General features: G+C 56.7%; 2 protein-coding genes across 5 annotated transcripts; both read left to right on the top strand.

Moving 5' to 3' along the window:
• The first annotated feature begins 1,045 nt into the window (after positions 1-1,045).
• LOC146751209 (uncharacterized) lies at positions 1,046-26,596 on the top strand. 4 transcript variants are annotated; one of them, XM_085535216.1, is made up of 7 exons: positions 1,046-1,284; positions 8,814-8,876; positions 11,976-12,056; positions 16,150-16,221; positions 16,313-16,396; positions 17,472-17,558; positions 22,820-26,596. In XM_085535216.1, exons 1-7 carry the CDS (start codon positions 1,282-1,284, stop codon positions 23,309-23,311), a joined length of 882 nt encoding a protein of 293 aa, XP_085391342.1. In that variant the 5' UTR covers positions 1,046-1,281; the 3' UTR covers positions 23,312-26,596. The 4 variants fall into 4 exon arrangements, with proteins under 4 accessions (XP_085391342.1, XP_085391343.1, XP_085391344.1 ...); XM_085535217.1 differs by having other exon boundaries at positions 16,162-16,221; XM_085535218.1 differs by lacking the exon at positions 8,814-8,876 and having other exon boundaries at positions 1,048-1,284.
• LOC146751210 (uncharacterized) lies at positions 3,457-7,370 on the top strand. The gene has a single exon (XM_085535213.1). The coding sequence runs from the start codon at positions 5,955-5,957 to the stop codon at positions 7,368-7,370; it is 1,416 nt and encodes a 471-aa protein (XP_085391339.1). The 5' UTR covers positions 3,457-5,954.
• Positions 26,597-27,189: the final 593 nt, after the last annotated feature.

The raw sequence follows: 27,189 nt of genomic DNA on the forward strand, positions 1-27,189 counted from the left end.
AGCCCCCCATAGCCCCCCATAACCCCCCATTTAAGCCCCATAACACCCCATAACTCCCCCTATAAACCCCATATCCCCCCATATAACCCCCATAACCCCCCATAGAACCCCATATCCCCCCATAAAACCCCCATAGCCCCCATATAACCCCCATAGCCCCCCATTTAAGCCCCCTAGCCCCCATATCCCCCCTATAACCCCCATATCCCCCCCTATAACCCCCATATCCCCCCTATAACCCCCCATGTCCCCCCATAACCCCTGTATTTAACCCCATAACCCAGCGGTGCCGCTCTCGCCGCCGCTGCGGCTGGTGCCGGGGCTGTCGCCGTGGGTCCCCCTGCCCCATATCACCCCATATCCCCCCCTATAACCCCCATAACCTCCATAGAAACCCATATTCCCCCATATAACCCCCATATCCCCCCCATAACCCCCATAACCCCCCGTAGCTCCCCATATTTCCCCTATAAACCCCATAACCCCCATAGAAACCCCATATCCCCTCCATATAACCCCCATATCCCCCCATATAAGCCCCATAACACCCCATAACCCCCCCTATAAAACCCATAACCCCAATAGAATCCCCATATCCCCCCATATAAGCTCCATAACAACCCATCACCCCCCATAGAAACCCCATAACCCCAATAGAAACCCCATATCCCACCATTTATACCCCATAACCCCCAATAACCCCCCATTTAAGCCCCATAACCCCCCATTTAAGCCCCATAGCCCCCCATAACCCCCCATATCCCCCCATAACCCCCCGTGTAAACTCATTCCCTGCCCCATATCTCCCATATAAACCCCATAATCCCCCATATCCCCCATATCGCCCCCTATAACCCCCATAACCCCCCATATAACCCCCATATCCCCCCATATTCCCCCCTATAACCCCCATATCCCCCCCTATAACCCCCATAACCCCCCATATAACCCCCATATCCCCCCTATAACCCCCATAACCCCCCGTATCCCCCCTATAACCCCCATAACCCCCCATATAACCCCCATTTAAGCCCCATAACCCCCCTTAACCACCCCATATCTCCCCTATAAACCCCATTCCCTGCCCCATATCCCCCCCATAACCCCTGTATTTAACCCCATAACCCAGCGGTGCCGCTCTCGCCGCCGCTGCGGCTGGTGCCGGGCTGTCGCCGTGGGTCCGACTGCGGCCGCTGCGATTTCTGCCGCGATAAACCCAAATTCGGGGGCAGGAACCTCAAGAGGCAGAAATGCAGGTGGAGGCAATGCCTGCAAAGAGCCATGGTGCGTCCCATAGGGACCAGGATAGGGCCTGTACGGACCAGCGTAGGGCTGGAGGGACCAGTATGGACCAGTATAGGGCTGGAGGGACCAGTATGGACCAGTATAGGGCTGGAGGGACCAGTATGGACCAGTATAGGGCTGGAGGGACCAGTATGGACCAGTATAGGGCTGGAGGGACCATTAGGGACCAGTAGGGACCAGTATAGGGCAGAAGGGACCTGGAGGGAGCAATAGGGACCAGTATAGACCATAAGGTACCAGTATGGACCAGTATAGGGCAGGAGGGACCATTAGGGACCAGTACGGACCAGTATAGGGCAGGAGGGACCATTAGGGACCAGTACGGACCAATATGGACCAGTATAGGGCAGGAGGGACCATTAGGGAGCAATAGGGACTAGTATAGGGCTGGAGGGACCATTAATGACCAGTATAGGGCAGGAGGGACCATTAGGGACCAGTATGGACCAGTATAGTGCAGGAGGGACCATTAGGGACCAGTATGGACCAGTATAGGGCAGGAGGGACCATTAGGGACCAGTATGGACCAGTATAGGGCAGGAGGGACCATTAGGGACCAGTATGGACCAGTATAGGGCAGGAGGGACCATTAGGGACCAGTATAGGGCTGGAGGGACCATTAGGGACCAGTATAGGGCTGGAGGGACCATTAGGGACCAGTATGGACCAGTATAGGGCAGGAGGGACCATTAGGGACCAGTATAGGGCTGGAGGGACCATTAGGGACCAGTATAGGGCTGGAGGGACCAGTATGGACCAGTATAGGGCAGGAGGGACCATTAGGGACCAGTATAGGGCTGGAGGGACCATTAGGGACCAGTATAGGGCTGGAGGGACCAGTATGGACCAGTATAGGGCTGGAGGGACCATTAGGGACCAGTATAGGGTTGGAGGGACCATTAGGGACCAGTATAGGGCTGGAGGGACCATTAGGGACCAGTATGGACCAGTATAGGGCTGGAGGGACCATTAGGGACCAGTACGGACCAGTATAGGGCTGGAGGGACCATTAGGGACCAGTATGGACCAGTATAGGGCTGGAGGGACCATTAGGGACCAGTATAGGGCTGGAGGGACCATTAGGGAACAATAGGGACCAGTATAGACCATAAGGGACCAGTATGGACCAGTATAGGGCTGGAGGGACCATTAGGGACCAGTATGGACCAGTATAGGGCTGGAGGGACCATTAGGGACCAGTATAGGGCCTGTATGGACCAGTATAGGGCTGGAGGGACCAGTATGGACCAGTATAGGGCAGGAGGGACCATTAGGGACCAGTATAGGGCTGGAGGGACCATTAGGGACCAGTATAGGGCCTGTATGGACCAGTATAGGGCTGGAGGGACCAGTATGGACCAGTATAGGGCTGGAGGGACCATTAGGGACCAGTATAGGGCTGGAGGGACCATTAGGGACCAGTATAGGGCTGGAGGGACCATTAGGGACCAGTATAGGGCTGGAGGGACCATTAGGGACCAGTACGGACCAATATAGGGCAGGAGGGACCATTAGGGACCAGTATAGGGCCTGTATGGACCAGTGTAGGGCTGGAGGGACCTTTAGGGACCAGTATAGGGCCTGTATGGACCAGTATTGGGCTGGAGGGACCATTAGGGACCAGTATGGACCAGTATAGGGCAGGAGGGACCATTAGGGACCAGTATAGGGCTGGAGGGACCAGTATGGACCAGTATAGGGCAGGAGGGACCATTAGGGACCAGTATAGGGCTGGAGGGACCAGTATGGACCAGTATAGGGCTGGAGGGACCATTAGGGACCAGTACGGACCAGTATAGGGCAGGAGGGACCATTAGGGACCAGTATAGGGCTGGAGGGACCATTAGGGACCAGTATGGACCAGTATAGGGCTGGAGGGACCAGTATGGACCAGTACAGGGCTGGAGGGAACATTAGGGAACAATAGGGACCAGTATAGACCATAAGGGACCAGTATGGACCAGTATAGGGCTGGAGGGACCATTAGGGACCAGTATAGGGCTGGAGGGACCATTAGGGAACAATAGGGACCAGTATAGACCATAAGGGACCAGTACGGACCAGTATAGGGCTGGAGGGACCAGTATGGACCAGTATAGGGCTGGAGGGACCAGTATGGACCAGTATAGGGCTGGAGGGACCAGTATGGACCAGTATAGGGCTGGAGGGACCAGTATGGACCAGTATAGGGCAGGAGGGACCAGTATGGACCAGTATAGGGCAGGAGGGACCAGTATGGACCAGTATAGGGCAGGAGGGACCATTAGGGACCAGTATAGGGCTGGAGGGACCATTAGGGACCAGTATAGGGCTGGAGGGACCTGGAGGGAGCAATAAGGAGGGATAGGGACCAGTATAGACCAGTAGGGACAAGGAGGGACCGTTAGGGACCAGTATGGACCAGTATAGGGCAGGAGGGACCATTAGGGAGCAATAGGGACCAGTATGGACCATTAGGGACCAGTATGGACCAGTAAGGACCAGTATAGGGCAGGAGGGATCTGGAGGGAGCAATAGGGACCAGTATAGAGCAGAAGGGACAAGGAGGGACCATTAGGGACCAGTACGGACCAGTGGGGACCAGTATAGGGCAGGAGGGACCTGGAGGGAGCAATAAGGAGGAATAGGGACCAGTATAGACCAGTAGGGACAAGGAGGGACCATTAGGGACCAGTATGGGCCAGTATAGGGCAGGAGGGACCTGGAGGGAGCAATAAGGAGCAATAGGGACCAGTATGGACCATTAGGGACCAGTATGGACCAGTATGGACCAGTATAGGGCAGGAGGGACCTGGAGGGAGCAATAGGGGCCAGTATAGCATAAGGGACCAGTATGGACCAGTATAGGGCTGGAGGGACCTGGAGGGAGCAATAGGGACCAGTATAGACCATAAGGGACAAGGAGGGACCATTAGGGACCAGTATGGACCAGTATAGAGCAGAAGGGACAAGGAGGGACCATTAGGGACCAGTATGGACTAGTAGGGAGCGGTGGGGACCAGTATAGAGCAGGAGGAACCAGTAGGGACCAGTACGGACCAGTACGGACCAATATAGACCAGTAGGGATAAGGAGAGACCATTAAGGACCAGGAGGGACCAGTAGGGAGCAATAGAGACCAGTAGGGACAAGGAGGGACCAGTATGGACCAGTATAGACCAGTAGGGACCAATAGGGACCTATAGACCAGTATGGGCCAGTATAGACCAGTAGGGATCAGTAGGAACCAGAAAGGAACAGTATAGAGCAGGACAGACAGTAGGGACCAGTAGGACAAGGAGGGAGTAGTAAGGACCAGTATGGCCCAGTAGGGACCAGTATGGACCAGTATAGACCTGGAGGGGCCTGTAGGGACCAGTATAGACCTGGAGGGGCCTGTAGGGACCAGTATAGACCTGGAGGGACCAGCAGGGACCAGTATAGACCAGTAAGGACCAGTAGGGACAAAGAGGGACCAGTAGGGACCAGTAGAGACCAGTAAGGACCAGTAAGGACCAGTAGGGACTAGTAGGGCTCAGTATGGCCCAGTACCTTCCTATCTCTCCCATTGCCTCCCAGTCCCTCCCAGTATGGCCCAGTGCCTCCCTATCCCTCCCATTGCCTCCCAGTATGGCCCAGTATGGCCCAGTATGACCCAGTATGACCCAGTATGGCCCAGTGCCTCCCTATCCCTCCCATTGCCTCCCAGTATGGCCCAGTATGGCTCAGTATGACCCAGTATGGCCCAGTATGGCCCAGTATGGCCCAGTGCCTCCCTATCCCTCCCATTGCCTCCCAGTATGGCCCAGTATGGCCCAGTATGACCCAGTATGGCCCAGTATGGCCCAGTGCCTCCCTATCCCTCCCATTGCCTCCCAGTATGGCCCAGTATGACCCAGTATGACCCAGTATGGCCCAGTGCCTCCCTATCCCTCCCATTGCCTCCCAGTATGGCCCAGTATGGCCCAGTATGACCCAGTATGGCCCAGTGCCTCCCTATCCCTCCCATTGCCTCCCAGTATGGCCCAGTATGGCTCAGTATGACCCAGTATGGCCCAGTACGGCCCAGTATGGCCCAGTGCCTCCCTATCCCTCCCATTGCCTCCCAGTATGGCCCAGTATGACCCAGTATGGCCCAGTATGGCCCAGTGCCTCCCTATCCCTCCCATTGCCTCCCAGTATGGCCCAGTATGACCCAGTATGGCCCAGTATGGCCCAGTTCCTCCCTATCCCTCCCATTGCCTCCCAGTATGGCCCAGTATGACCCAGTATGACCCAGTATGGCCCAGTGCCTCCCTATCCCTCCCATTGCCTCCCAGTATGGCCCAGTATGGCCCAGTATGACCCAGTATGACCCAGTATGGCCCAGTGCCTCCCTATCCCTCCCATTGCCTCCCAGTATGGCCCAGTATGGCCCAGTATGACCCAGTATGGCCCAGTGCCTCCCTATCCCTCCCATTGCCTCCCAGTATGGCCCAGTATGGCCCAGTATGACCCAGTATGACCCAGTATGGCCCAGTGCCTCCCTATCCCTCCCATTGCCTCCCAGTATGACCCAGTATGGCCCAGTCCCTCCCAGTATATCCCAGTATATCCCAGTGCTTCCCAATATCACCCAGGATGACCCAGTATGGCCCAGTGCCTTCCAGTATGGCCCAGTATGACCCAGTATGGCCCAGTATGACCCAGTCCCTTCCAGTACACCCCCAGTATATCCCATTATATCCCAGTCCCCTCCCAGTTCCTCCCAGTCTCTCCCAGTATATCCCAGTATATACCAGTCCCCTCCTGTTGTCTCACAGTATATCCCAGTATATCCCAGTCCCCTCCTATTGTCTCCCAGTACATCCCAGTATATCCCAGTCCGCTCCTATTGTCTCCCAGTATATCCCAGTATATCCCAGTCCCCTCCTATTGTCTCCCAGTATATCCCAGTTTATCCCAGTATATCCCAGTATATCCCAGTCCCCTCCTATTGTCTCCCAGTATATCCCAGTATATCCCAGTCCCCTCCTATTGTCTCCCAGTATATCCCAGTTTATCCCAGTATATCCCAGTATATCCCAGTCCCCTCCTATTGTCTCCCAGTATATCCCAGTATATCCCAGTCCCCTCCTATTGTCTCCCAGTATATCCCAGTTTATCCCACTATATCCCACTATATCCCAGTATATCCCAGTGCCTCCCATTCCCTCCAGTATATCCCAGTCCCCTTCCTGCCCCCTCCCAGAACATCCCAGTTCCCCCCAGTACATCCCAGTCCCCTCCCAGTCCCTCCCAGTATATCCCAGTATATCCCAATCCCCTCCTATAGCCTCCCAGTATGTTCCAGTATATCCCAGTCCCTCCCATTGCCTCCCAGTATCTCCCATTCCCCTCCCAGTTCCTCCCAGTATCTCCCAGTGTCGCCCAGTATATACTCCAGTATATCCCAGTCCTTCCCAGTGCCATCCCAATGCCTCCCAGTCCCCTCCCAGTTCATCCCAGTATCTCTGAATGCTCTCCCATTCCCTCCTATTCCCTCCCAGTTCATCCCATTCCCTCCCAGTATCTCCCATTCCCTCCCATTCCCTCCCAGTATCTCCCAGTATCTCCCAGTATCTCCCAGTATCTCCCATTCCCTCCCATTCCCTCCCAGTATCTCCCAGTATCTCCCAGTATCTCCCATTCCCTCCCAGTATCTCCCAGTATCTCCCAGTATCTCCCAGTATCTCCCATTCCCTCCCAGTATCTCCCAGTATCTCCCATTCCCTCCCAGTATCTCCCATTCCCTCCCAGTATCTCCCAGTATCTCCCATTCCCTCCCAGTATCTCCCAGTATCTCCCAGTCCCTCCCAGTATCTCCCAGTATCTCCCAGTATCTTCCATTCCCTCCCAGTCCCTCCCAGTATCTCCCAGTATCTCCCAGTATCTCCCATTCCCTCCCAGTATCTCCCAGTATCTCCCAGTATCTTCCATTCCCTCCCAGTCCCTCCCAGTCCCTCCCAGTATCTCCCATTCCCTCCCAGTATCTGAGGGGGGGGGGTGAAGGGGGCGGGGCTTCAGAGCTGGGGGCGGGGCTTCAATGCAAGGGGGCGGGGCTTTAATGCGAGGGGGCGTGGCATTGAAACTGGGGGGCAGGGGCTACAGAGCGGAGTGGGCGGAGCTTCAATGAAAGGGGGCGGAGCTTCAATGCGAGGGGGCGGGGCTACAGAGCGGGGTGGGCGGGGCTTCAGAATAGGGGCGGAGCTTCAATGCGAGGGGGAGGGGCTGCAGAGAGAAGTGGGCGGGGCTTAAATTTGAGGGGGCGGGCAACAGTGTAAGGGGCGGAGCTTCAATGTTAGTGCACGGAGCTTAGATGTGTGGGGCGGGGCTTTGTAGCGGAGTGGGCGGGGCTTCAATGCGAGTGGGCGGCGCTTCAGAGCTGGGGGCGGGGCTTAAATGTGAGTGGCGCGGCCTCATTGGCCAGGGGGTGGAGCTTTAACATGAGGGGCGGGGCTTAAAAGCATAGGGGGCGGGGCTACAGAGCAGAGTGGGCGGAGCTTCAATGTGAGGGGCGGGGCTTCAGAGAGAAGTAGGCGGGGCTTCAGAGAGGGGGCGGGGCTTAAATATGGGGGCGGCTCTCATTGGCCAGGGGGCGGGGCTTTATCATGAGGGGCGGGGCTACAGAGCGGAGTGGGCGGAGCTTCAGAATGGGGGTGCGGGGCTTCAATGAAAGGGGGAGGGGCTTTAATGCTTATGGGCTCGGCTTCAGAATAGGGGGCGGGGCTTAAATGTGAGGGGCCGGAGCTCATTGGCCAGGGGGCGGGGCTTTAATATAAAGGGCGGGGCTTCGTTGCGAGGGGGCGGGGCTATGGGCGGAGTGGGCGGTGCTTCAATGCGAGGGGGGCGGGGCTTTGTAGTGGAGTGGGCGGGGCTTCAATGTGAGGGGGCGGGGCCTCACAGCCAGTGGGCGGGGCTTTGTAGCGGAGTGGGCGGAGCTTCAATGTAAAGGGGCGGGGCTTCGATGCGAGGGGCGGGGCTTCAGAGCGGGGTGGGCGGGGCTTTAGAGCAAAGGGGGTGGAGCTTCAAAGAAAAGGGCGGAGCTTCAATACGAGGGGGCGGGGCTTTAGAATAGGGGCGGGGCTTAAATGTGAGGGGCGGAAGCTCATTGGCCAGGGGGCGGGGCTTTAATATAAAGGGCGGGGCTTCATTGCGAGGGGGCGGTGCTTAAGTGCGAGGGGGCGGGGGCTCCGTGGACAGTGGGCGTGGCTTTAGAGCGGAGTGGGCGGAGCTTCAACGAAAGGGGCGGAGCTTTAGAGCGGAGTGGGCGGGGCTTCCATGAAAGGGGGCGGGGCTTCAAAGCGAGGGGGCGGAGCTTAAAAGCAATAGAGGGGGAAGGGGCTTTTGGGGGGGGGGGGAGGGGGGCACAGGTTAAAGTCCCCCCCCCCCCCAAAAAAAAGCAAGGTCCCAAATTTGCCCCATTTCTCCCTAAATCCCCCCCTAATTAAATCCTGCCCCCCCCACCCCCCATCCCAACCCCCCCCCCCCCACCCCCCATCTTAAAACAGAGGCAACTGCTGCCCCCCCGACCCCCCCACGCCGCCACCACCCGGAGCTGCCCCCCCCGCCAGGTAATGGGACCCCCCCCACCCTCCCCATTTAAAGACCCCCCCCATTTTAAGGACCCCCCCTATCCCCATTTTAAGCCCCCTCCCACTTTAAGGACCCCCCCCCCCATTTTAAGGACACCCCCCCCCATTTAGGACCCCCCCCCAATTTAAAGCCCCCCCCCCATTTTAAGGACCCCCCCCCCCGTTCATTTAGGACCTCCCCCCCATTTAAAGACCCCCCCTGTTTTAAGGACCCCCCTATCCCCATTTTAAGCCCCCTCCCACTTTAAGGACCCCCCCCCCCCATTTTAAGGACACCCCCCCAATTTAAAGACGCCCCCTCCCACTTTAAGGACCCCCCCCCATTTTAAGGATCCCCCCCCCACTTAAGGACACCCCCCCCAATTTAAAGGCCCCCCCTCATTTTAAGCCCCCCCCCCCCATTTTAAGGACACCCCCCCCCCACTTAAGGACCTCCCCCTTCATTTAGGACCTCCCCCCCCAATTTAAAGCCCCCCCCCCATTTTAAGAACCCCGCCCCCATTTGGACTCCCCCCCCCCCTTATTTAAAGAGTCTCCCCCATTTTAAGCTCCCTCCCCCATTTAGGACCCCCCACCATTTGGAACAGCCCCCCATTGTTTAAAGAGCCCCCCCCCATTTTAAGGACCCCCCCCCCCACTTAAGGACACCCCCCCCGCATTTAAGGACCTCCCCCCATTTTAAAGCCCCCCCCCCATTTTAAGCTTCCCCCCCCATTTTAAGGACCCCCCCCATTTAGGACCCCCCCCCAATTTAAAGGCCCCCCTTCATTTTAAAGACCCCCCCCCATTTTAAGAACCCCCCCCATCCCCATTTTAAGCCCCAACCCCCATTAGGACCCCCCCCATTTTAAGCCCCCCCTCATTTTAAGGACCCCCCCCTGATTTTAAGGCTCCCCCTCCATTTTAAGGACCCCCCCCATTTTAAGGACCCCCCCCCTCATTTACGACCCCCCCCCCATTTTAAAGCCCCCCCCTCATTTTAGGGACCCCCCCCATTTTAAGGACCCCCCACATTTAAGGACCCCCCCCCCAATTTAAAGGCCCCCCCTCATTTCAAGGACCCCTCCATTTTAAGCCCCCCCCTCATTTTAAGGACCCCCCCTGATTTTAAGGCCCCCCCTCCATTTTAAGGACCCCCCCCCATTTTAAAGCCCACCCCTCATTTTAGGGACCCCCCCCATTTGGAACCGCCCTCCCCCTTATTTAAAGAGCCCCCCCCCATTTTAAGGACCCCCCTCATTTAAGGACCCCCCCCTTTTTAAGCTTCCCCCCCCCCATTTTAAGGACCCCCCCATTTTAAGGACCCACCCCCCATTTTAAAGGCACCCCCCCCATTATAAGCCCCCCCCCCCATATTAAGGACCCCCCCCATTTTAAGGACCCCACCCCCACTTAAGGAACCCCCACCATTTAGGACCCCCCCCCCCATTTTAAGGACCCCCCCCCATTTTAAGGATATCCCCCCCAAACCCCATTTTACACCCCCCCCCCCTTATTTAAAGAGCCCCCCCCCCCATTTGGGAACCCCCCCATTTTAAGGACCCCCCCCCTTATTTAAAGAGCCCCCCCCCTCTATTTATGGACCCCCCTTTTAAGGAAACCCCCCCCCCCCATTATAAAGCCCCCCCCTCATTTTAAGGACCCCCATCCCCATTTTACGGCCCCCCACCCATTTTAAAGCCCCACTCCCCCATTTAGGACCCCCCCCACTTTAGGACTCCCCCCCCTATTTAGGCCCCCCCCCTTTTTAAGGACCCCCTCCCATATTAAGGACCCCCCCAATCCCCATCTTAAGAACCCCCCTCATTTTAAGCCCCCCCCCATTTTAAGGACCCCCCCCATATTAAGCCCCCCCCCATTTTAAACACCCCCGCCCCCAATTTATGGGACCCCCCCCTTAATTTAAGCCCCCCCCATATTAAGCCCCCCCCCCCCATTTTAACCCCCCCCCCAATTTGTGGAACCCCCCCCCATATAAACCCCCCCCCCATTTTAAACACCCCCCCCCCCCCAATTAATGGGACCCCCCCTTAATTTAACCCCCCCATATTAAGCCCCCCCCATTAATAAGCCCCCCTTATATTAAGCCCCCCCCATATAAAGCCCCCCCCCCATTTTAACCCCCCCCTCCCCAAATTTATGGGACCCCCCCCTTAATTTAACCCCCCCATATTAAACCCCCCCCCCCCCTCAATTTATGGGACCCCCCCATTTAATTTAAGCCCCCCCCGTATATAACCCCCCCCCCATATTGAAACCCCCCCCCAATTTATGAGACCCCCCCCTTAATTTAAGCCCCCCCCATATTAAGCCCATCCCCATATTAAGCCCCCCCCCATTTTAAACCCCCCCCCACAATTTATGGGAACCCCCCCCCATATTAAGCCCCCCTTATTAATAAGCCCCCCCCATATTAAACCCCCCCATATAACCCCCCCCCCATTTTAACCCCCCCCTCCCCCAATTTATGGGACACCCCCTTGATTTAAGCCCCCCCCATATTAAACCCCCCCCCCATTTTAAACCCCCCCGCCCCCAATTTATGGGACCCCCCCATTTAATTTAAGCCCCCCCCATATATAACCCCCCCCCCATATTGAACCCCCCCCCCAATTTATGAGACCCCCCCTTAATTTAAGCCCCCCCCATATTAAGCCCCTCCCCATATTAAGCCCCCCCCATATTAAGCCCCCCCCCATTTTAAACCCCCCCCCTCCCCCAATTTATGGGACCCCCCCCTTGATTAAGCCCTCCCCCATATTAAGCCCCCCCCATTTTAAACCCCCCCGTCCCCCAATTTATGAGACCCCCCCCTTAATTTAACCCCACCCCCCCCATTTTAAGCCCACCCCCCCCATTTAAAGCCCCCCCCCCATTGCTTTGCTTTGGCTTTGCTGCTTCGATCCCCCCCCCCCATAACTAACACCCCCCCCCCCATTAACCCCCATTGTGGGTGCCCCCCCCCCATATATTTAATGCCCCCCATATATTTAATGCCCCCCCATATATTTAACGCCCCCCCCCCATATATTTAACGCCCCCCCATATATTTAATCCCCCCCCCCCCCCCCATAACAGGACATGGAGCCCATGGGGGGGGATGAGAAGGTCCTGGCCCCCCCCCACAACGAGGAGCTGCGGACCCCCCCCCGTGTGCAGGTGAGACCCCCCCCCATATTGGGACCACCACCACCCCCCCCCCCACTTTAAGGACCCCCCCCTTTAAGGGACTCCCCCATTATGGGACCCCCCCCTTATGGGACCCCCCCCCCCCATATTAACCCCCCCATTAAGCCTTCCTGTATTAAGACCCCCCCCCATATTAAGACCCCCCCCATATTAAGACCCTTCCCATATTAAGACACCCCCCCCATATAAAGACCCCCCCCATATTAACCCCCCCATATAAAGACCCCCCCATATAAAGACCCCTCCCCATATTAACCCCCCCATATTAAGACCCCCCCCTTATTGGGATCCCCCATTATGGGACCCCCCCCCCCCCATATTAACCCCCCCATTAAGCCCTACTGTATTAAGACCCTCCCCATATTAAGACCCCCCCCATATTAAGACCCCCCCCCATATTAAGACCCCCCCCATATAAAGATCCCCCCCCATATTAAGCCCCCCATTAAGCCCCCCTGTATTAAGACCCCATTGGGACCCCCATATTAAGACCCTCCCCACATTAAGACCCCCCCATATAAAGACCCCCCCCATATAAAGACCCCCCCCATATTAAGACCCCCCCATATTAAGACCACCCCCATATTAAGACCCCCCCATATAGAGACCCCCCCCATATTAACCCCCCCATATAAAGACTCCCCCCATATAAAGACCCCCCCATATAAAGACCCCCCCCATATAAAGACCCCCCCCATATTAAGACCCCCTCCCCATATAAAGACCCCCCCCCATATTAACCCCCCCATTAAGCCCCCCTGTATTAAGACCCCATTGGGACCCCCATATTAAGACCCCCCCCACATTAAGACCCCCCCCATATAAACTCCTCCATATAAAGACCCCCCCATATTAAGACCCCCCCCATATTAATCCCCTCATATAAAGACCCCCCCCATATTAAGACCCCCCCCATATTAAGACCCCCCCATATTAACCCCCCCCATATTAATCCCCCCATATAAAGACCCCCCCATATAAAGACCCCCCCATATAAAGACCCCCCCCATATAAAAGCCCCCCCCATATAAAGACCCTCCCCATATTAAGACCCCCCCCATGTAAAGACCCCCCCCCATATTAACCCCCCCATATAAAGACTCCATTGAGACCCCCCCATACTAAGACCCCCCCCATGTTAGGGCCCCATTGGGACCCCCCCATATGAAGCCCCCCCCCATTAAACCCCCATAGAGACCCCATAGGGACCCCATAGACACCAAAGGGATCCTATAGACCCCATAGAGACCCCATAGACACCATAGGGATCCCATAGACCCCATAGAGACCCCATAGACACCATAGGGATCCCATAGACCCCATAGAGACCCCATAGACACCATAGGGATCCCATAGACCCCATAGAGACCCCATAGACACCATAGGGATCCCATAGACCCCATAGAGACCCCAAAGACACCATAGGGATCCCATAGACCCCATAGAGACCCCATAGACACCATAGGGATCCCATAGACCCCATAGAGACCCCATAGACCCCATAGGGATCCCATAGACCCCATAGACCCCATAGGGATCCCATAGACCCCATAGACCCCATGGAGACCCCATAGGGACCCCATAGACCCTATAGGGACCCCATAGACCCCATGGAGACCCCATAGGGACCCCATAGACCCTATAGGGACCCCATAGACCCCATGGAGACCCCATAGGGACCCCATAGACCCTATAGGGACCCCATAGACCCCATAGACCCCATAGGGACCCCATAGACCCTATAGGGACCCCATAGACCCCACAGACCCCATAGAGACACCATTGGGACCCCATAGACCCCATAGATACCCCATACACCCCATAGAGAAACCATAGAGACACCATAGTGACCCCATAGACCCTATAGGGACCCCGTAGACCCCGTAGAAACCCCATAGACCCCTTAGAGACTCCATAGGGACCCCATAGACCCTATAGGGACCCCATAGACCCCATAGAAACCCCATAGGGACCCCATAGACCCCATAGAGACCCCATAGACCCCATAGGGACCCCATAGACCCCATAGAGACACCATCGGGACCCCATAGACCACATAGGGACCCTATAGGGACCCCATAGAGACCCCATAGAGACACCATAGAGACACCATAGGGACCGCATAGACCCCATAGAGACACCATAGACCCCATAGAGACACCATAGACCCCATAGACCCCATAGAGATACCATAGACCCCACAGACCCCATAGACCCCATAGAGACCCATAGGAACCCCATAGACCCCATAGAGATGCCATAGAGACACCATAGACCCCATAGGGACCCCATATACCCCAAAGAGACACCATAGGGATCCCATAAACCCCATAGGGACCCCATAGACCCCATAGGGACCTCATAGAGACCCCATAGGGACCCCATAGACCCCATAGAGACTCCATAGGAACCCCATAGACCCCATAGGGACCCCATAGACCCCATAGAGACTCCATAGGGACCCCATAGACCCTATAGTGACCCCATAGACCCCACAGACCCCATAGAGACACCATTGAGACCCCATAGTCCCCATAGAGACCCCATACACCCTATAGAGACACCATAGTGACCCCATAGACCCTATGGGGACCCCATAGACCCCGTAGAAACCCCATAGGGACCCCATAGAGACCATTGACCCCGTAGACCCCATAGAGACCCCATAGGGACCCATAGACCCCATAGATACCCCATACACCCCATAGAGACACCATAGAGACACCATAGTGACCCCATAGACCCCATAGGGACCCCATAGACCCCATAGAGACCCCATAGGGACCCCATAGACCCCATAGAGACTCCATAGGGACCCCATAGACCCTATAGTGACCCCATAGACCCCACAGACCCCATAGAGACACCATTGAGACCCCATAGTCCCCATAGAGACCCCATACACCCTATAGAGACACCATAGTGACCCCATAGACCCTATGGGGACCCCATAGACCCCGTAGAAACCCCATAGGGACCCCATAGAGACCATTGACCCCGTAGACCCCATAGAGACCCCATAGGGACCCATAGACCCCATAGAGACCCCATACACCCCATAGAGACACCATAGAGACACCATAGTGACCCCATAGACCCCATAGGGACCCCATAGACCCCATAGAGACCCCATAGGGACCCCATAGACCCCATAGAGACTCCATAGGGACCCCATAGACCCTATAGTGACCCCATAGACCCCACAGACCCCATAGAGACACCATTGAGACCCCATAGTCCCCATAGAGACCCCATACACCCTATAGAGACACCATAGTGACCCCATAGACCCTATGGGGACCCCATAGACCCCGTAGAAACCCCATAGGGACCCCATAGAGACCATTGACCCCGTAGACCCCATAGAGACCCCATAGGGACCCATAGACCCCATAGAGACCCCATAGGGACCCATAGACCCCATAGATACCCCATACACCCCATAGAGACACCATAGAGACACCATAGTGACCCCATAGACCCCATAGGGACCCCATAGAGACCCCATAGAGACTCCATAGGGACCCCATAGACCCTATAGGGACCCCATAGACCCCACAGACCCCATAGAGACACCATTGAGACCCCATAGTCCCCATAGAGACCCCATACACCCTATAGAGACACCATAGAGACACCATAGTGACCCCATAGACCCCGTAGAAACCCCATAGGGACCCCATAGAGACCATTGATCCCATAGACCCCATAGGGACCCCATAGACCCCATAGAGACAGCATAGGGACCCCATAGACCCTATAGGGACCCCATAAACCCCATAGAAACCCCATAGACCCCATAGACCCCATAGGGACCCCATAGACCCCATAGAAACCCCATAGACCCCATAGGGACCCCATAGACCCCATAGAAACCCCATAGACCCCATAGACCCCATAGGGACCCCATAGACCCCATAGAAACCCCATAGACCCCATAGGGACCCCATAGACCCCATAGAAACCCCATAGACCCCATAGACCCCATAGGGACCCCATAGACCCCATAGGGACCCCATAGACCCCATAGAAACCCCATAGACCCCATTAACCCTTCTATCAGCCCCCCCTACAGCTGCTGATCGCTTCGGCCCCCCGCCCCAAAGTGGAGCCCACCCCCAACACGGAGCACACGGTGAGCTAATTAACCCCCCCCTTAATTAACATCTCATTATGCATGCATAATTAATTAAGCATATTAATTAATTAATATGGCCTCATTAAAGGTTCCCCGTGGGCTGGGGCTCCTCATCGCTGCGGCCCCAAAACTCAAACAGGAGCCGCCCCCCCCATGTGGGTCATTGGTACCGGTAAGTGTGGGGCTGGACCCATAAGTGTGGGGCTGGGATCCATTAATGTGGGGCTGGGACCCATAAGTGTGGGGTTGGGATCCATTAATGTGACCCATAAGTGTGGGGCTGGGACCCATAAGTGTGGGGCTGGGATCCATTAATGTGACCCATAAGTGTGGGGCTGGGACCCATAAGTGTGGGGCTGGGATCCATTAATGTGACCCATAAGTGTGGGGCTGGGACCCATAAGTGTGGGGCTGGACCCATAAGTGTGGGGCTGGACCCATAAGTGTGGGGCTGGGACCAGAAGTGTGGGGCTGAGACCCATAAGTGTGGGGCTGGACCCATAAGTGTGGGGCTGGGACCCATAACCGTGTATCTGACCCCATAACGTTCTGACCCCATAATGGCTCTGACCCCATAACGTTCTGACCCCATAACCCAGGTTCTATGGGGTCTTATGGGGCTCAATGGGGTCTATGGGGTTTATGGGGGTCTATGGGGTCTCTATGGGGTTTATGGGGGTCTATGGGTCCCTATGGGGTCTATGGGGTCTCTATGGGGTGGTGGGTCTCTATGGGGTCCCTATGGGGTGGGGGGTCTCTATGGGGTCCATATGGGGTGGGGGGTCTCTATGGGTTCCCTATGGGGTGGGGGGTCTCTATGGGGTCCCTATGGGGTGGGGGGTCTCTATGGGTTCTCTATGGGGTGTGGGGACTCTATGGGGTCTCTATGGGGTGGTGGGTCTCTATGGGTCCCTATGGGTCCCTATGGGGTCTCTATGGGGTCCCTATGGGGTCTCTATGGGGTGTGGGGACTCTATGGGGTCTCTATGGGGTGGTGGGTCTCTATAGGGTCTATAGGCTCTATAACGTTCTGACCCCATAATGGTTCTGACCCCATAACGTTGTGACCCCATAACCGATATCTGACCCTATAACCGTGTATCTGACCCCATAACCGATATCTGACCCCATAACCGTGTATCTGACCCCATAACCGTGTATCTGACCCCATAACCGTGTATCTGACCCTATAACGTTGTGACCCCATAATGGCTCTGACCCCATAACGTTGTGACCCCATAACCCAGGTTCCCCCATTGCTGCCCCCCCCCGACCTGCTGCTGTTGGATGAGAGCGACGACGAGCGAGACCAGGAACAAGGGCGCCCCCGTGTGGTCAGTGACGGAACTGCAGCCTATGGGGTCTATGGGGTCTCTATGGGGTCTATGGGGTCTCTATGGGGTCTCTATGGGGTCTATGAGGTATGTGGGGTCTGTGGGGTCTCTATGGGGTTTCTATGGGGTCTATGGGGTCTCTATGGGGTTAATGGGGTTTCTATGGGGTCTATGGGGTCTCTATGGGGTTAATGGGGTTTCTATGGGGTCTATGGGGTCTCTATGGGGTCTGTGGGGTCTCTATGGGGTCTATGGGGCTCTGTGGGGTCTCTGTGGGGTCTCTATGGGGTATGTGGGGTCTGTGGGGTCTCTATGGGGTCTGTGGGGTCTCTATGGGGTCTATGGGGTCTCTATGGGGTCTATGGGGTTAATGGGGTTTCTATGGGTCTCTATGGGGTCTATGGGGTTTCTATGGGGTTAATGGGGTCTCTATGGGGTCTATGGGGCCTATGGGGTCTCTATGGGGTCTATGGGGCTTTATGGGGTCTCTATGGGGTCTATGGGGGTCTATGGGGTCTCTATGGGGTCTATTGGGCTCTATGGGGTCTATGGGGTCTCTTTGGGGTCTCTGTGGGGTCTCTATGGGCTCTATGGGGTCTATGGGGTCTCTATGGGATCTGTGGGGTCTATGGGGTCTATGGGGTCCCTATGGGGTTTCTATAGGGTCTATGGGGTCTCTATGGGGTCTATGGGGTCTATGGGGTCTCTGTGGGGTCTCTTTGGGGTCTATGGGGTATGTGGGGTCTGTGGGGTCTCTATGGGGTCTATGGGGCTCTATGGGGTCTCTATGGGGTCTATGGGGTATGTGGGGTTTGTGGGGTCTCTATGGGGTTTCTATAGGGTCTATGGGGTCTCTATGGGGTCTATGGGGTTTCTATGGGGTTAATGGGGTCTCTATGGGGTCTATGGGGCCTATGGGGTCTCTATGGGGTCTATGGGGCCTATGGGGTCTCTATGGGGTCTATGGGGCTTTATGGGGTCTCTATGGGGTCTATGGGGGTCTATGGGGTCTCTATGGGGTCTATGGGGTCTCTATGGTGTCTCTATGGGGTCTATTGGGCTCTATGGGGTCTATGGGGCTCTATGGGGTCTCTTTGGGGTCTATGGGGCCTATGGGGTCTCTACGGGGTCTATGGGGCTTTATGGGGTGTCTATGGGGGTCTATGGGGTCTCTATGGGGTCTATTGGGCTCTATGGGGTCTATGGGGCTCTATGGGGTCTCTTTGGGGTCTATGGGGTCTCTATGGGGTCTCTATGGGCTCTATGGGGTCTCTATGGGATCTGTGGGGTCTATGGGGTCTCTATGGGGTCTATGGGGTCCCTATGGGGTTTCTATAGGGTCTATGGGGTTAATGGGGTTTCTATGGGTCTCTATGGGGTCTATGGGGTTTCTATGGGGTTAATGGGGTCTCTATGGGGTCTATGGGGCCTATGGGGTCTCTATGGGGTCTATGGGGCTTTATGGGGTCTCTATGGGGGTCTATGGGGTCTCTATGGGGTCTCTATAGGGTCTATTGGGCTCTATGGGGTCTATGGGGCTCTATGGGGTCTCTATGGGCTCTGTGGGGTCTATGGGGTCTCTATGGGATCTGTGGGGTCTATGGGGTCTATGGGGTCCCTATGGGGTTTCTATGGGGTCTATTGGGCTCTATGGGGTCTATGGAGCTCTATGGGGTCTCTGTGGGGTCTCTTTGGGGTCTATGGGGTATGTGGGGTCTGTGGGGTCTCTATGGGGTCTCTATGGGGTCTATGGGGCTCTATAGGGTCTCTATGGGGTATGTGGGGTCTGTGGGGTCTCTATGGGATCTCTATGGGGTCTATGGGGTCTCTATGGGGTCTATGGGGTCCCTATGGGGTTTCTATAGGGTCTGTGGGGTCTCTATTGGGTCTGTGGGGTCTCTATGGGGTTAATTGGGTCTCTCTGAGGTCTATGGGGTCTCTATGGGTTTAATGGGGTCTCTATGGGGTCTCTGTGGGGTCTATGGGGCTCTATGGGGTCTCTATGGGGTCTCTTTGGGGTCTATGGGGTATGTGGGGTCTGTGGGGTCTCTATGGGGTCTATGGGGTCTCTATGGGGTCTATGGGGTCCCTATGGGGTTTCTGTGGGGTCTATGGGGTCTCTATGGGGTCTATGGGGTCTCTATGGGGTTAATTGGGTCTCTCTGAGGTCTATGGGGTCTCTATGGGTTTAATGGGGTCTCTATGGGGTCTCTTTGGGGTCTATAGGGTATGTGGGGTCTGTGGGGTCTCTATGGGGTCTCTATGGGGTCTCTATGGGCTCTATGGGGTCTCTATGGGCTCTATGGGGTCTCTATGGGGTCTATGGGGCTCTATGGGGTCTCTGTGGGTTCTCTATGGGTTCTATGGGGCTCTATGGGGTCTGTGGGGTCTATGGGGTCTCTATGGGGTCTGTGGGTCTCTATGGGGTTTCTATGGGGTGAGGGGTCTCTATGGGGTCCCTATGGGGTCCTTATGGGGTGGTGGGTCTCTATGGGGTCTCTATGGGGTCTGTGGGTCTCTATGGGTCCCTATGGGGTCTCTATGGGGTGGTGGGTCTCTATGGGGTCTCTATGGGGTCTGTGGGTCTCTATGGGGTCTCTATGGGGTGAGGGGTCTCTATGGGGTGAGGGGTCTCTATGGGGTCTCTATGGGGTCTCTATGGGGTCTGTGGGTCTCTATGGGGTCTCTATGGGGTCTGTGGGTCTCTATGGGTTCTGTAGGTCTCTATGGGGTCTCTATGGGGTCTGTGGGTCTCTATGGGTCTCTATGGGGTCTCTATGGGGTCTGTGGGTCTCTATGGGGTCTGTGGGTCTCTATGGGTTCTCTGTGGGGTCTGTGGGTCTCTATAGGGTCTGTGGGTCTCTATGGGGTCTCTGTGGGGTCCCTATGGGGTCCTTATGGGGTGGTGGGTCTCTATGGGGTCTCTATGGGGTCTGTGGGTCTCTATGGGTCTCTATGGGGTCTCTATGGGGTCTGTGGGTCTCTATGGGGTCTGTGGGTCTCTATGGGTTCTCTGTGGGGTCTGTGGGTCTCTATGGGGTCTATGGGGCTCTATGGGGTCTGTGGGGTCTCTATGAGGTCTATGGGGCTTTATGGGGTCTCTGTGGGGTCTATGGGATCTCTATGGGCTCTATGGGGTCTATGGGGTCTCTATGGGGCTCTATGGGGTCTATGGGGTCTCTATGGGGTCTGTGGGGTCTATGGGTTTCTATGGGGTCTCTATGGGGTGGGGGGTCTCTATGGGGCCTCTAAGGGATCTGTATGGGTTCTCTATGGGGTGTGGGGACTCTATGGGGTCTCTATGGGGTGGTGGGTTCTATGTGGTCTCTATGGGGTTTCTATGGGGTCTCCATGGGGTGTGGGGACTCTATGGGGTCTCTATGGGTTCTCTGTGGGGTCTGTGGGTCTCTATGGGGTCTCTATGGGGTGAGGGGTCTCTATGGGGTCCCTATGGGGTCCTTATTGGGTGGTGGGTCTCTATGGGTTCTCTATGGGGTCTGTGGGGCTCTATGGGGTCTGTGGGGTCTCTATGGGGTCTATGGGGCTTTATGGGATCTCTGTGGGCTCTATGGGGTCTGTGGGTCTCTATGGGGTCTGTGGGTCCCTATGGGTTCTCTATGGGGTCTGTGGGTCTCTATGGGGTCTGTGGGTCTCTATGGGTCTCTATGGGGTCTGTGCGTCCCTATGGGGTCTCTATGGGGTCTGTGGGTCTCTATGGGGTCTCTATGGGGTGGTGGGTCTCTATAGGGTCTCTATGGGGTCTCTATGGGGTGGTGGGTTCTATGTGGTCTCTGTGGGGTTTCTATGGGGTCTCTATGGGGTGTGGGGACTCTATGGGGTCTCTATGGGTTCTCTCTGGGGTCTATGGGGTCTCTATGGGGTCTCTATGGGGTGAGGGGTCTCTATGGGGTCCCTATGGGGTCCTTATGGGGTGGTGGGTCTCTATGGGGTCTCTATGGGGTCTGTGGGTCTCTATGGGGTCTGTGGGTCTCTATGGGTCTCTATGGGGTCTCTATGGGGTGAGGGGTCTCTATGGGGTCCCTATGGGGTCCTTATGGGGTGGTGGGTCTCTATGGGGTCTCTATGGGGTCTGTTGGTCTCTATGGGGTCTCTATGGGGTCTGTGGGTCTCTATGGGGTCTCTATGGGGTCTGTGGGTCTCTATGGGGTCCCTATGGGGTCCTTATGGGGTGGTGGATCCCTATGGGGTCTCTATGTGCTGTTGGGTCTCTATGGGGTCTCTATGGGGTCTGTTGGTCTCTATGGGGTCTCTATGGGGTCTGTGGGTCTCTATGGGGTCTCTATGGGGTCTGTGGGTCTCTATGGGTTTCTATGGGGTCTCTATGGGGTGGTGGGTCTCTATGGGGTCTCTATGGGGTCTCTATGGGTCTCTATGGGGTCTGTGGGTCTCTATGGGGTCTCTATGGGGTCTGTGGGTCTCTATGGGGTCTGTGGGTCTCTATGGGGTCTGTGGGTCCCTATGGGTTCTCTATGGGGTCTGTGGGTCTCTATGGGGTCTGTGGGTCTCTATGGGTCTCTATGGGGTCTGTGGGTCTCTATGGGGTCTGTGGGTCTCTATGGGGTCTCTATGGGGTCTGTGGGTCTCTATGGGGTCTGTGGGTCTCTATGGGTTCTCTATGGGGTCTGTGGGTCTCTATGGGGTCTGTGGGTCCCTATGGGGTCTCTATGGGGTCTGTGGGTCTCTATGGGGTCTGTGGGTCTCTATGGGGTCTCTATGGGGTGAGGGGTCTCTGTGGGGTCCCTATGGGGTCCTTATGGGGTGGTGGGTCTCTATGGGGTCTCTATGGGGTCTGTGGGTCTCTATGGGTCTCTATGGGGTCTGTGGGTCTCTATGGGGTCTGTGGGTCTCTATGGGTCTCTATGGGGTCTGTGGGTCTCTATGGGGTCTGTGGGTCCCTATGGGGTCTCTATGGGGTCTGTGGGTCTCTATGGGGTCTGTGGGTCTCTATGGGGTCTCTATGGGGTGAGGGGTCTCTGTGGGGTCCCTATGGGGTCCTTATGGGGTGGTGGGTCTCTATGGGGTCTCTATGGGGTCTGTGGGTCTCTATGGGTCTCTATGGGGTCTGTGGGTCTCTATGGGGTCTGTGGGTCTCTATGGGGTCTCTATGGGGTCTGTGGGTCTCTATGGGGTCTGTGGGTCTCTATGGGTCTCTATGGGGTCTGTGGGTCTCTATAGGGTCTCTCTATGTCCCTATATACCCCTGACCCCATATCTCCCCCCTTATCTCCCCCCTATTCCAGCCCCTTCCCCTCCCCCCCCCCTGGTGGCCCCACTCCTTCCTGTCCGACCTTTCCCAGACTCCACTTCCGGCTCACTGGCGCCTCTTGTCTTCCCTTCCCCCTCCCCTTAAGACTTCCGGTGTCCCCCTCAAATCCTTCCCCCTATGCAACCGGGCCGCGTACATCCGTTCCCCCCACCTCCGCTTAATGCAACGTTCCCCCCGTTCCCCTATGGCGGCCGCCGTGGTCCTTTTAGGGCCGGCTTTGTCTTTTAGGGTCGTGTTAGCTGAACGTAGGCCAGTCCCACCCGGTCACCAATTACTTGCCAGGAGGAGATTGAGGGGGGTGGATGATTTAGTGGAGCTTCTGTGTGATTTAGAAGCTTATGGGGCCTGTCCTGGGCCTCCTGGGGGGGTACCCGGCCCCCATTGTCATGTATTGAGTCCTCCTGGGGGGAGGTGTGATGTGTGTAGGGCACAGGGGGAGGCACAGGGGGGGCACAACCCCCCATAGGGTGGATATGGGGGTCTATGGGGGGCTAGGAGCCTCTATATGGGGTCAGGGGGTCCAGAAATGGGGTCATATGGGGGTCTAGGGGGGGCTAGGGGGGGTGTATATGGGGTCAGGGGGTCCAGAAATGGGGTCTGGGGTGGTCTACAGAGGGTGCAGAAAAGGGGTCATATGAGGGTCTATGGGGGGCTAGGGGGGTGTATATGGGGTCAGGGGGTCCAGAAATGGGGTCAATGGGGGGCTAGGAGCCTCTATATGGGGTCAGGGGGTCCAGAAATGGGGTCATATGGGGGTCTATGGGGGTCTATGGGGAGCTAGGAGCCTCTATATGGGGTCAGGGGGTCCAGAAATGGGGTCATATGGGGGTCTAGGGGGGCTAGGAGCCTCTATAGGGGGTCAGGGGGTCCAGAAATGGGGTCTGGGGGGGTCTATAGGAGGTCAGGGGTTCCAGAAATGGGGTCATATGGGGGTCTATGGGGGTCTAGGAGCCTCTATATGGGGTCAGGGGGTCCAGAAATGGGGTTTAGAGGGGTCTATAGGGGGTCAGAGGGTACAGAAATGGGGTCTATGGGGGGCTAGGGGGTCACCTGGGGGGTTGGCAGCCTCTATATGGGGTAGGGGGTCTAGAAATGGGGTCTGGGGGGGTCATTTGGGGGGCTAGGAGCCTCTATATGGGGTCACAGGGTCCAGAAATGGGGTCATATGGGGGTTTTTTGGGGGCTAGGAGCCTCTATATGGGGTCAGGGGATCCAGAAATGGGGTCTGGGAGCCTCTATATGGGGTCAGGGGATCCAGAAATGGGGTCTGGGGGGGTCTATATGGGGTCAGGGGGTCCAGAAATGGGGGTCATATGGGGGGCTAGGGGGGTGTATATGGGGTCAGGGGGTCCAGAAATGGGGTTTATGGGGGGTTATTTGGGGTCTATGGGGTCTTTTAGGGTCTATGGGACCCTCTATATGGGGTCAGGGGGTCCAGAAATGGGGTCTATGGGGGGTTATTTGGGGGTCTAGGGGGCTCATTTGGGGTCTATGGGATCCTTTGGAGTCTGTGGGGTCATTTAGGGTCTCTGGGGATCATTTGGGTTATGGGACCCCCCCCCCATATAGCATATAGGGCGACCCCAAATAGGGGTCTGGGTTGGAGGGTGGGGACCCCCTAATTAAACCCCCCATAGATATTGCCCCCCCCCCACCACCCCCCATAGATGAGAGCCCATCCCCCCCATATAGGGAGCACCCCCGCCCCATAAACCCCCCCACCCCCCCACCAAAAGCTTCTATTTTTGACACTGGAAACCCCCCCCCCTATAAAAAACCCTATAAAAAAAGGGGACGCGGCCCCTTTAAGACCAACCCTCTAAGCCCCGCCCACTCACCCCCTTAAGCCCCGCCCACTTCTCTAAGCCCCGCCCATCATTCCTTGAGCCCCGCCCACTTCATTAAGCCCCGCCCTCGTCCCCTTAAGCCCCGCCCACCTCTCTAAGCCCCGCCCAGTCACCCCTTAAGCCCCGCCCCCCTCTCTAAGCCCCGCCCCCTCACCCCTTAAGCCCCGCCCACCGCTCTAAGCCCCGCCCCCTCCGCAATAAGCCCCGCCCCTTTAAAAACCTTCCCATTTCTCTCGATTTTTGCCTTCAAAAACGCCCATTTTGGGGCTGTTCGGAGTTTGGGGAGGGGCTGAAAAGAACGGGTCCGGATAATGGGGGCCAATGGGGGGCTTCAGGGGTGGGCGGGGCCTAAAGAGGAGCGAAGCCACGCCCCCTTCCCTTGGCCCCGCCCCCTTTTTCCTTGACCCCGCCCCTTTCCCTTGGCCACGCCCTCTTTCCCTTAGCCCCGCCCCTTTCTCTTGGCCACGCCCCTTTTCCTTTTTGGCTCCGCCCCCTTTCCCTTTGGCCACGCCCCCTTCCCTTAACCCCCGACTTTGGCTCCGCTCCCTTTCCCTTTGGCCACGCCTCCTTTCCCATTCAACACGCCCCTTCTCCCTTAACCCCACCCCTTTTCTTTTGGCTCCGCCCCCTTTCCCTTGGCCACGCCCCCTTTCTTTTAACCCCTCCCCTTTCTCCTTGACCCCGCCCCCTTCTCCTTTGGCCACGCCCCCTTTCCTTAACCCCGCCCTCGTTCCATTGACCACGCCCCCATTTCCGTTTGGCCCCGCCCCCCTTTCCCCTTGGCCACGCCCCCCTTTTGCCTTAACCCCGCCCCTTCTCATTGGCCACGCCCCTTCCTTTAACTCCCCCCCCCCTTACTTTGGCTCCACCCCCTTTTCCCTTAACTCTGCCCCATTTCCCTTGACCCCGCCCCCTTTTCCTTTGGCCACACCCCCTTTCCTTAACCCCGCCCCGCTCCATTGGCCACGCCCCAATTTCCTGTTGGCTCCGCCCCCTTTTCCCTTGGCCACGCCCCTTTTGCCTTGACCCCGCCCCTTCCCCTTGGCCACGCCCCTTCCTTTAACTCTCCCCCCCCCCCTCTTTGGCTCCGCCCCCTTTTCCCTTAACTGCCCCATTTCCCTTGACCCCGCCCCCTTTTCCTTTGGCCACGCCTCCTTTTCCCTTGGCCACGCCCACTTTATCCTTACCCCGCCCACTTTCCCTTGGTCACGCCCCCTTTCCTTTTGGCTCCGCCCCCTTTTCCCTTGGCCACGCCTCCTTTTGCCTCAACCCCGCCCCTTCCCCTTGGCCACGCCCCCTTCCTTTGGCCACGCCCCCTTTTTGCCTTAACCCCGCCCCCGTTCCATTGGCCACGCCCACTTTTCCCTTAACCCCGCCCCTTGCTCTTGGCCACGCCCCCTTTCCTTTCAGCTCCACCCCCTTTCTCTTGGCCACGCCCCTGCCCTGGCTCCACCCCTTTCCCCCTTGGCCCCGCCCCTTTCTCTCTGACCACGCCCCTGCCCTGGCTCCACCCTCTTCCCCCCTTGGCCCCGCCCCTTTCTCTTTGACCACGCCCCCTGCCTGGACCCACCCCTTTTCTCTTGGCCACGCCCCCCTTTCCTTTAACCCCGCCCCTTTCTCCTTGACCACGCCCCTTTCCCTTGGCCCCGCCTCCTTTTCCCATTGGCCCCGCCCTCAGGGATCGATCCAAGCCATAGCCCCGCCCCCTTTTTCGCGAGGCCACGCCCCCTTCGTTAAGCACCCGCCGGAACCGGAAGTTGGTCGTTGTTCCTCCTCCCAACCGGAAACGGAAGAAGATGGCTGCTGCCCTTCGTTTCTTTTCCTTTTTCTCACCCCCCCCCCCCACCCAACGCCGGGATCTATTTTTTTTAATGGAGAAATAAAGTTTTAAGGAAGAAAAAAAAGGGTTTTAATGAGATTTCGGGGTGTTTGGGGGCGGCAATGCAATGAATGGGTCCCTATGGGAGTATCAGCCATCAGGTCAACCCATAGAGCCATATGGGAACATACAGCCATCAGGTCAACCCATTAAACCCTACGGGAACACACAGCCATCAGGTCAACCCATAGAGCCCTATGGGAACACACAGCCATCAGGTCAACCCATAGAACCCTATGGGAACACACAGCCATCAGGTCAACCCATAGAACCCTATGGGAGCATCAGCCATCAGGTCAACCCATAGAACCCTATGGGAACACACAGCCATCAGGTCAACCCATAGAACCCTATGGGAACACACAGCCATCAGGTCAACCCATAGAACCCTATGGGAACACACAGCTATCAGGTCAACCCATAGAACCCTATGGGAACACACAGCCATCAGGTCAACCCATAGAACCACATAGGAACACACAGCCATCAGGTCAACCCATAGAACCCTATAGGAGCACACAGCCATCAGGTCAACCCATAGAGCCCTATGGGAGCACACAGCCATCAGCTCAACCCATAGAGCCCTATAGGAGCACACAGCCATCAGCTCAACCCATA

The sequence above is a fragment of the Coturnix japonica genome, unplaced genomic scaffold (genome assembly GCF_054131305.1).
Source record: "Coturnix japonica strain WE unplaced genomic scaffold, WE-NBRP24 Scf112, whole genome shotgun sequence".
Lineage (NCBI taxonomy): Eukaryota > Metazoa > Chordata > Aves > Galliformes > Phasianidae > Coturnix > Coturnix japonica.

Bases quoted from the DNA above. Each gene is read 5' to 3' on its own strand.
- LOC146751209 (XM_085535216.1), top strand. The intron at 8,877-11,975 runs GTAATGGGACCC...CCCCCATAACAG, and splicing joins GGAGCTGCCCCCCCCGCCAG to GACATGGAGCCCATGGGGGG. The intron at 16,222-16,312 runs GTGAGCTAATTA...GCCTCATTAAAG, and splicing joins CCCCCAACACGGAGCACACG to GTTCCCCGTGGGCTGGGGCT.
- LOC146751210 (XM_085535213.1), top strand. From the start codon at position 5,955: ATGGCCCAGTATGACCCAGTCCCTTCCAGTACACCCCCAGTATATCCC.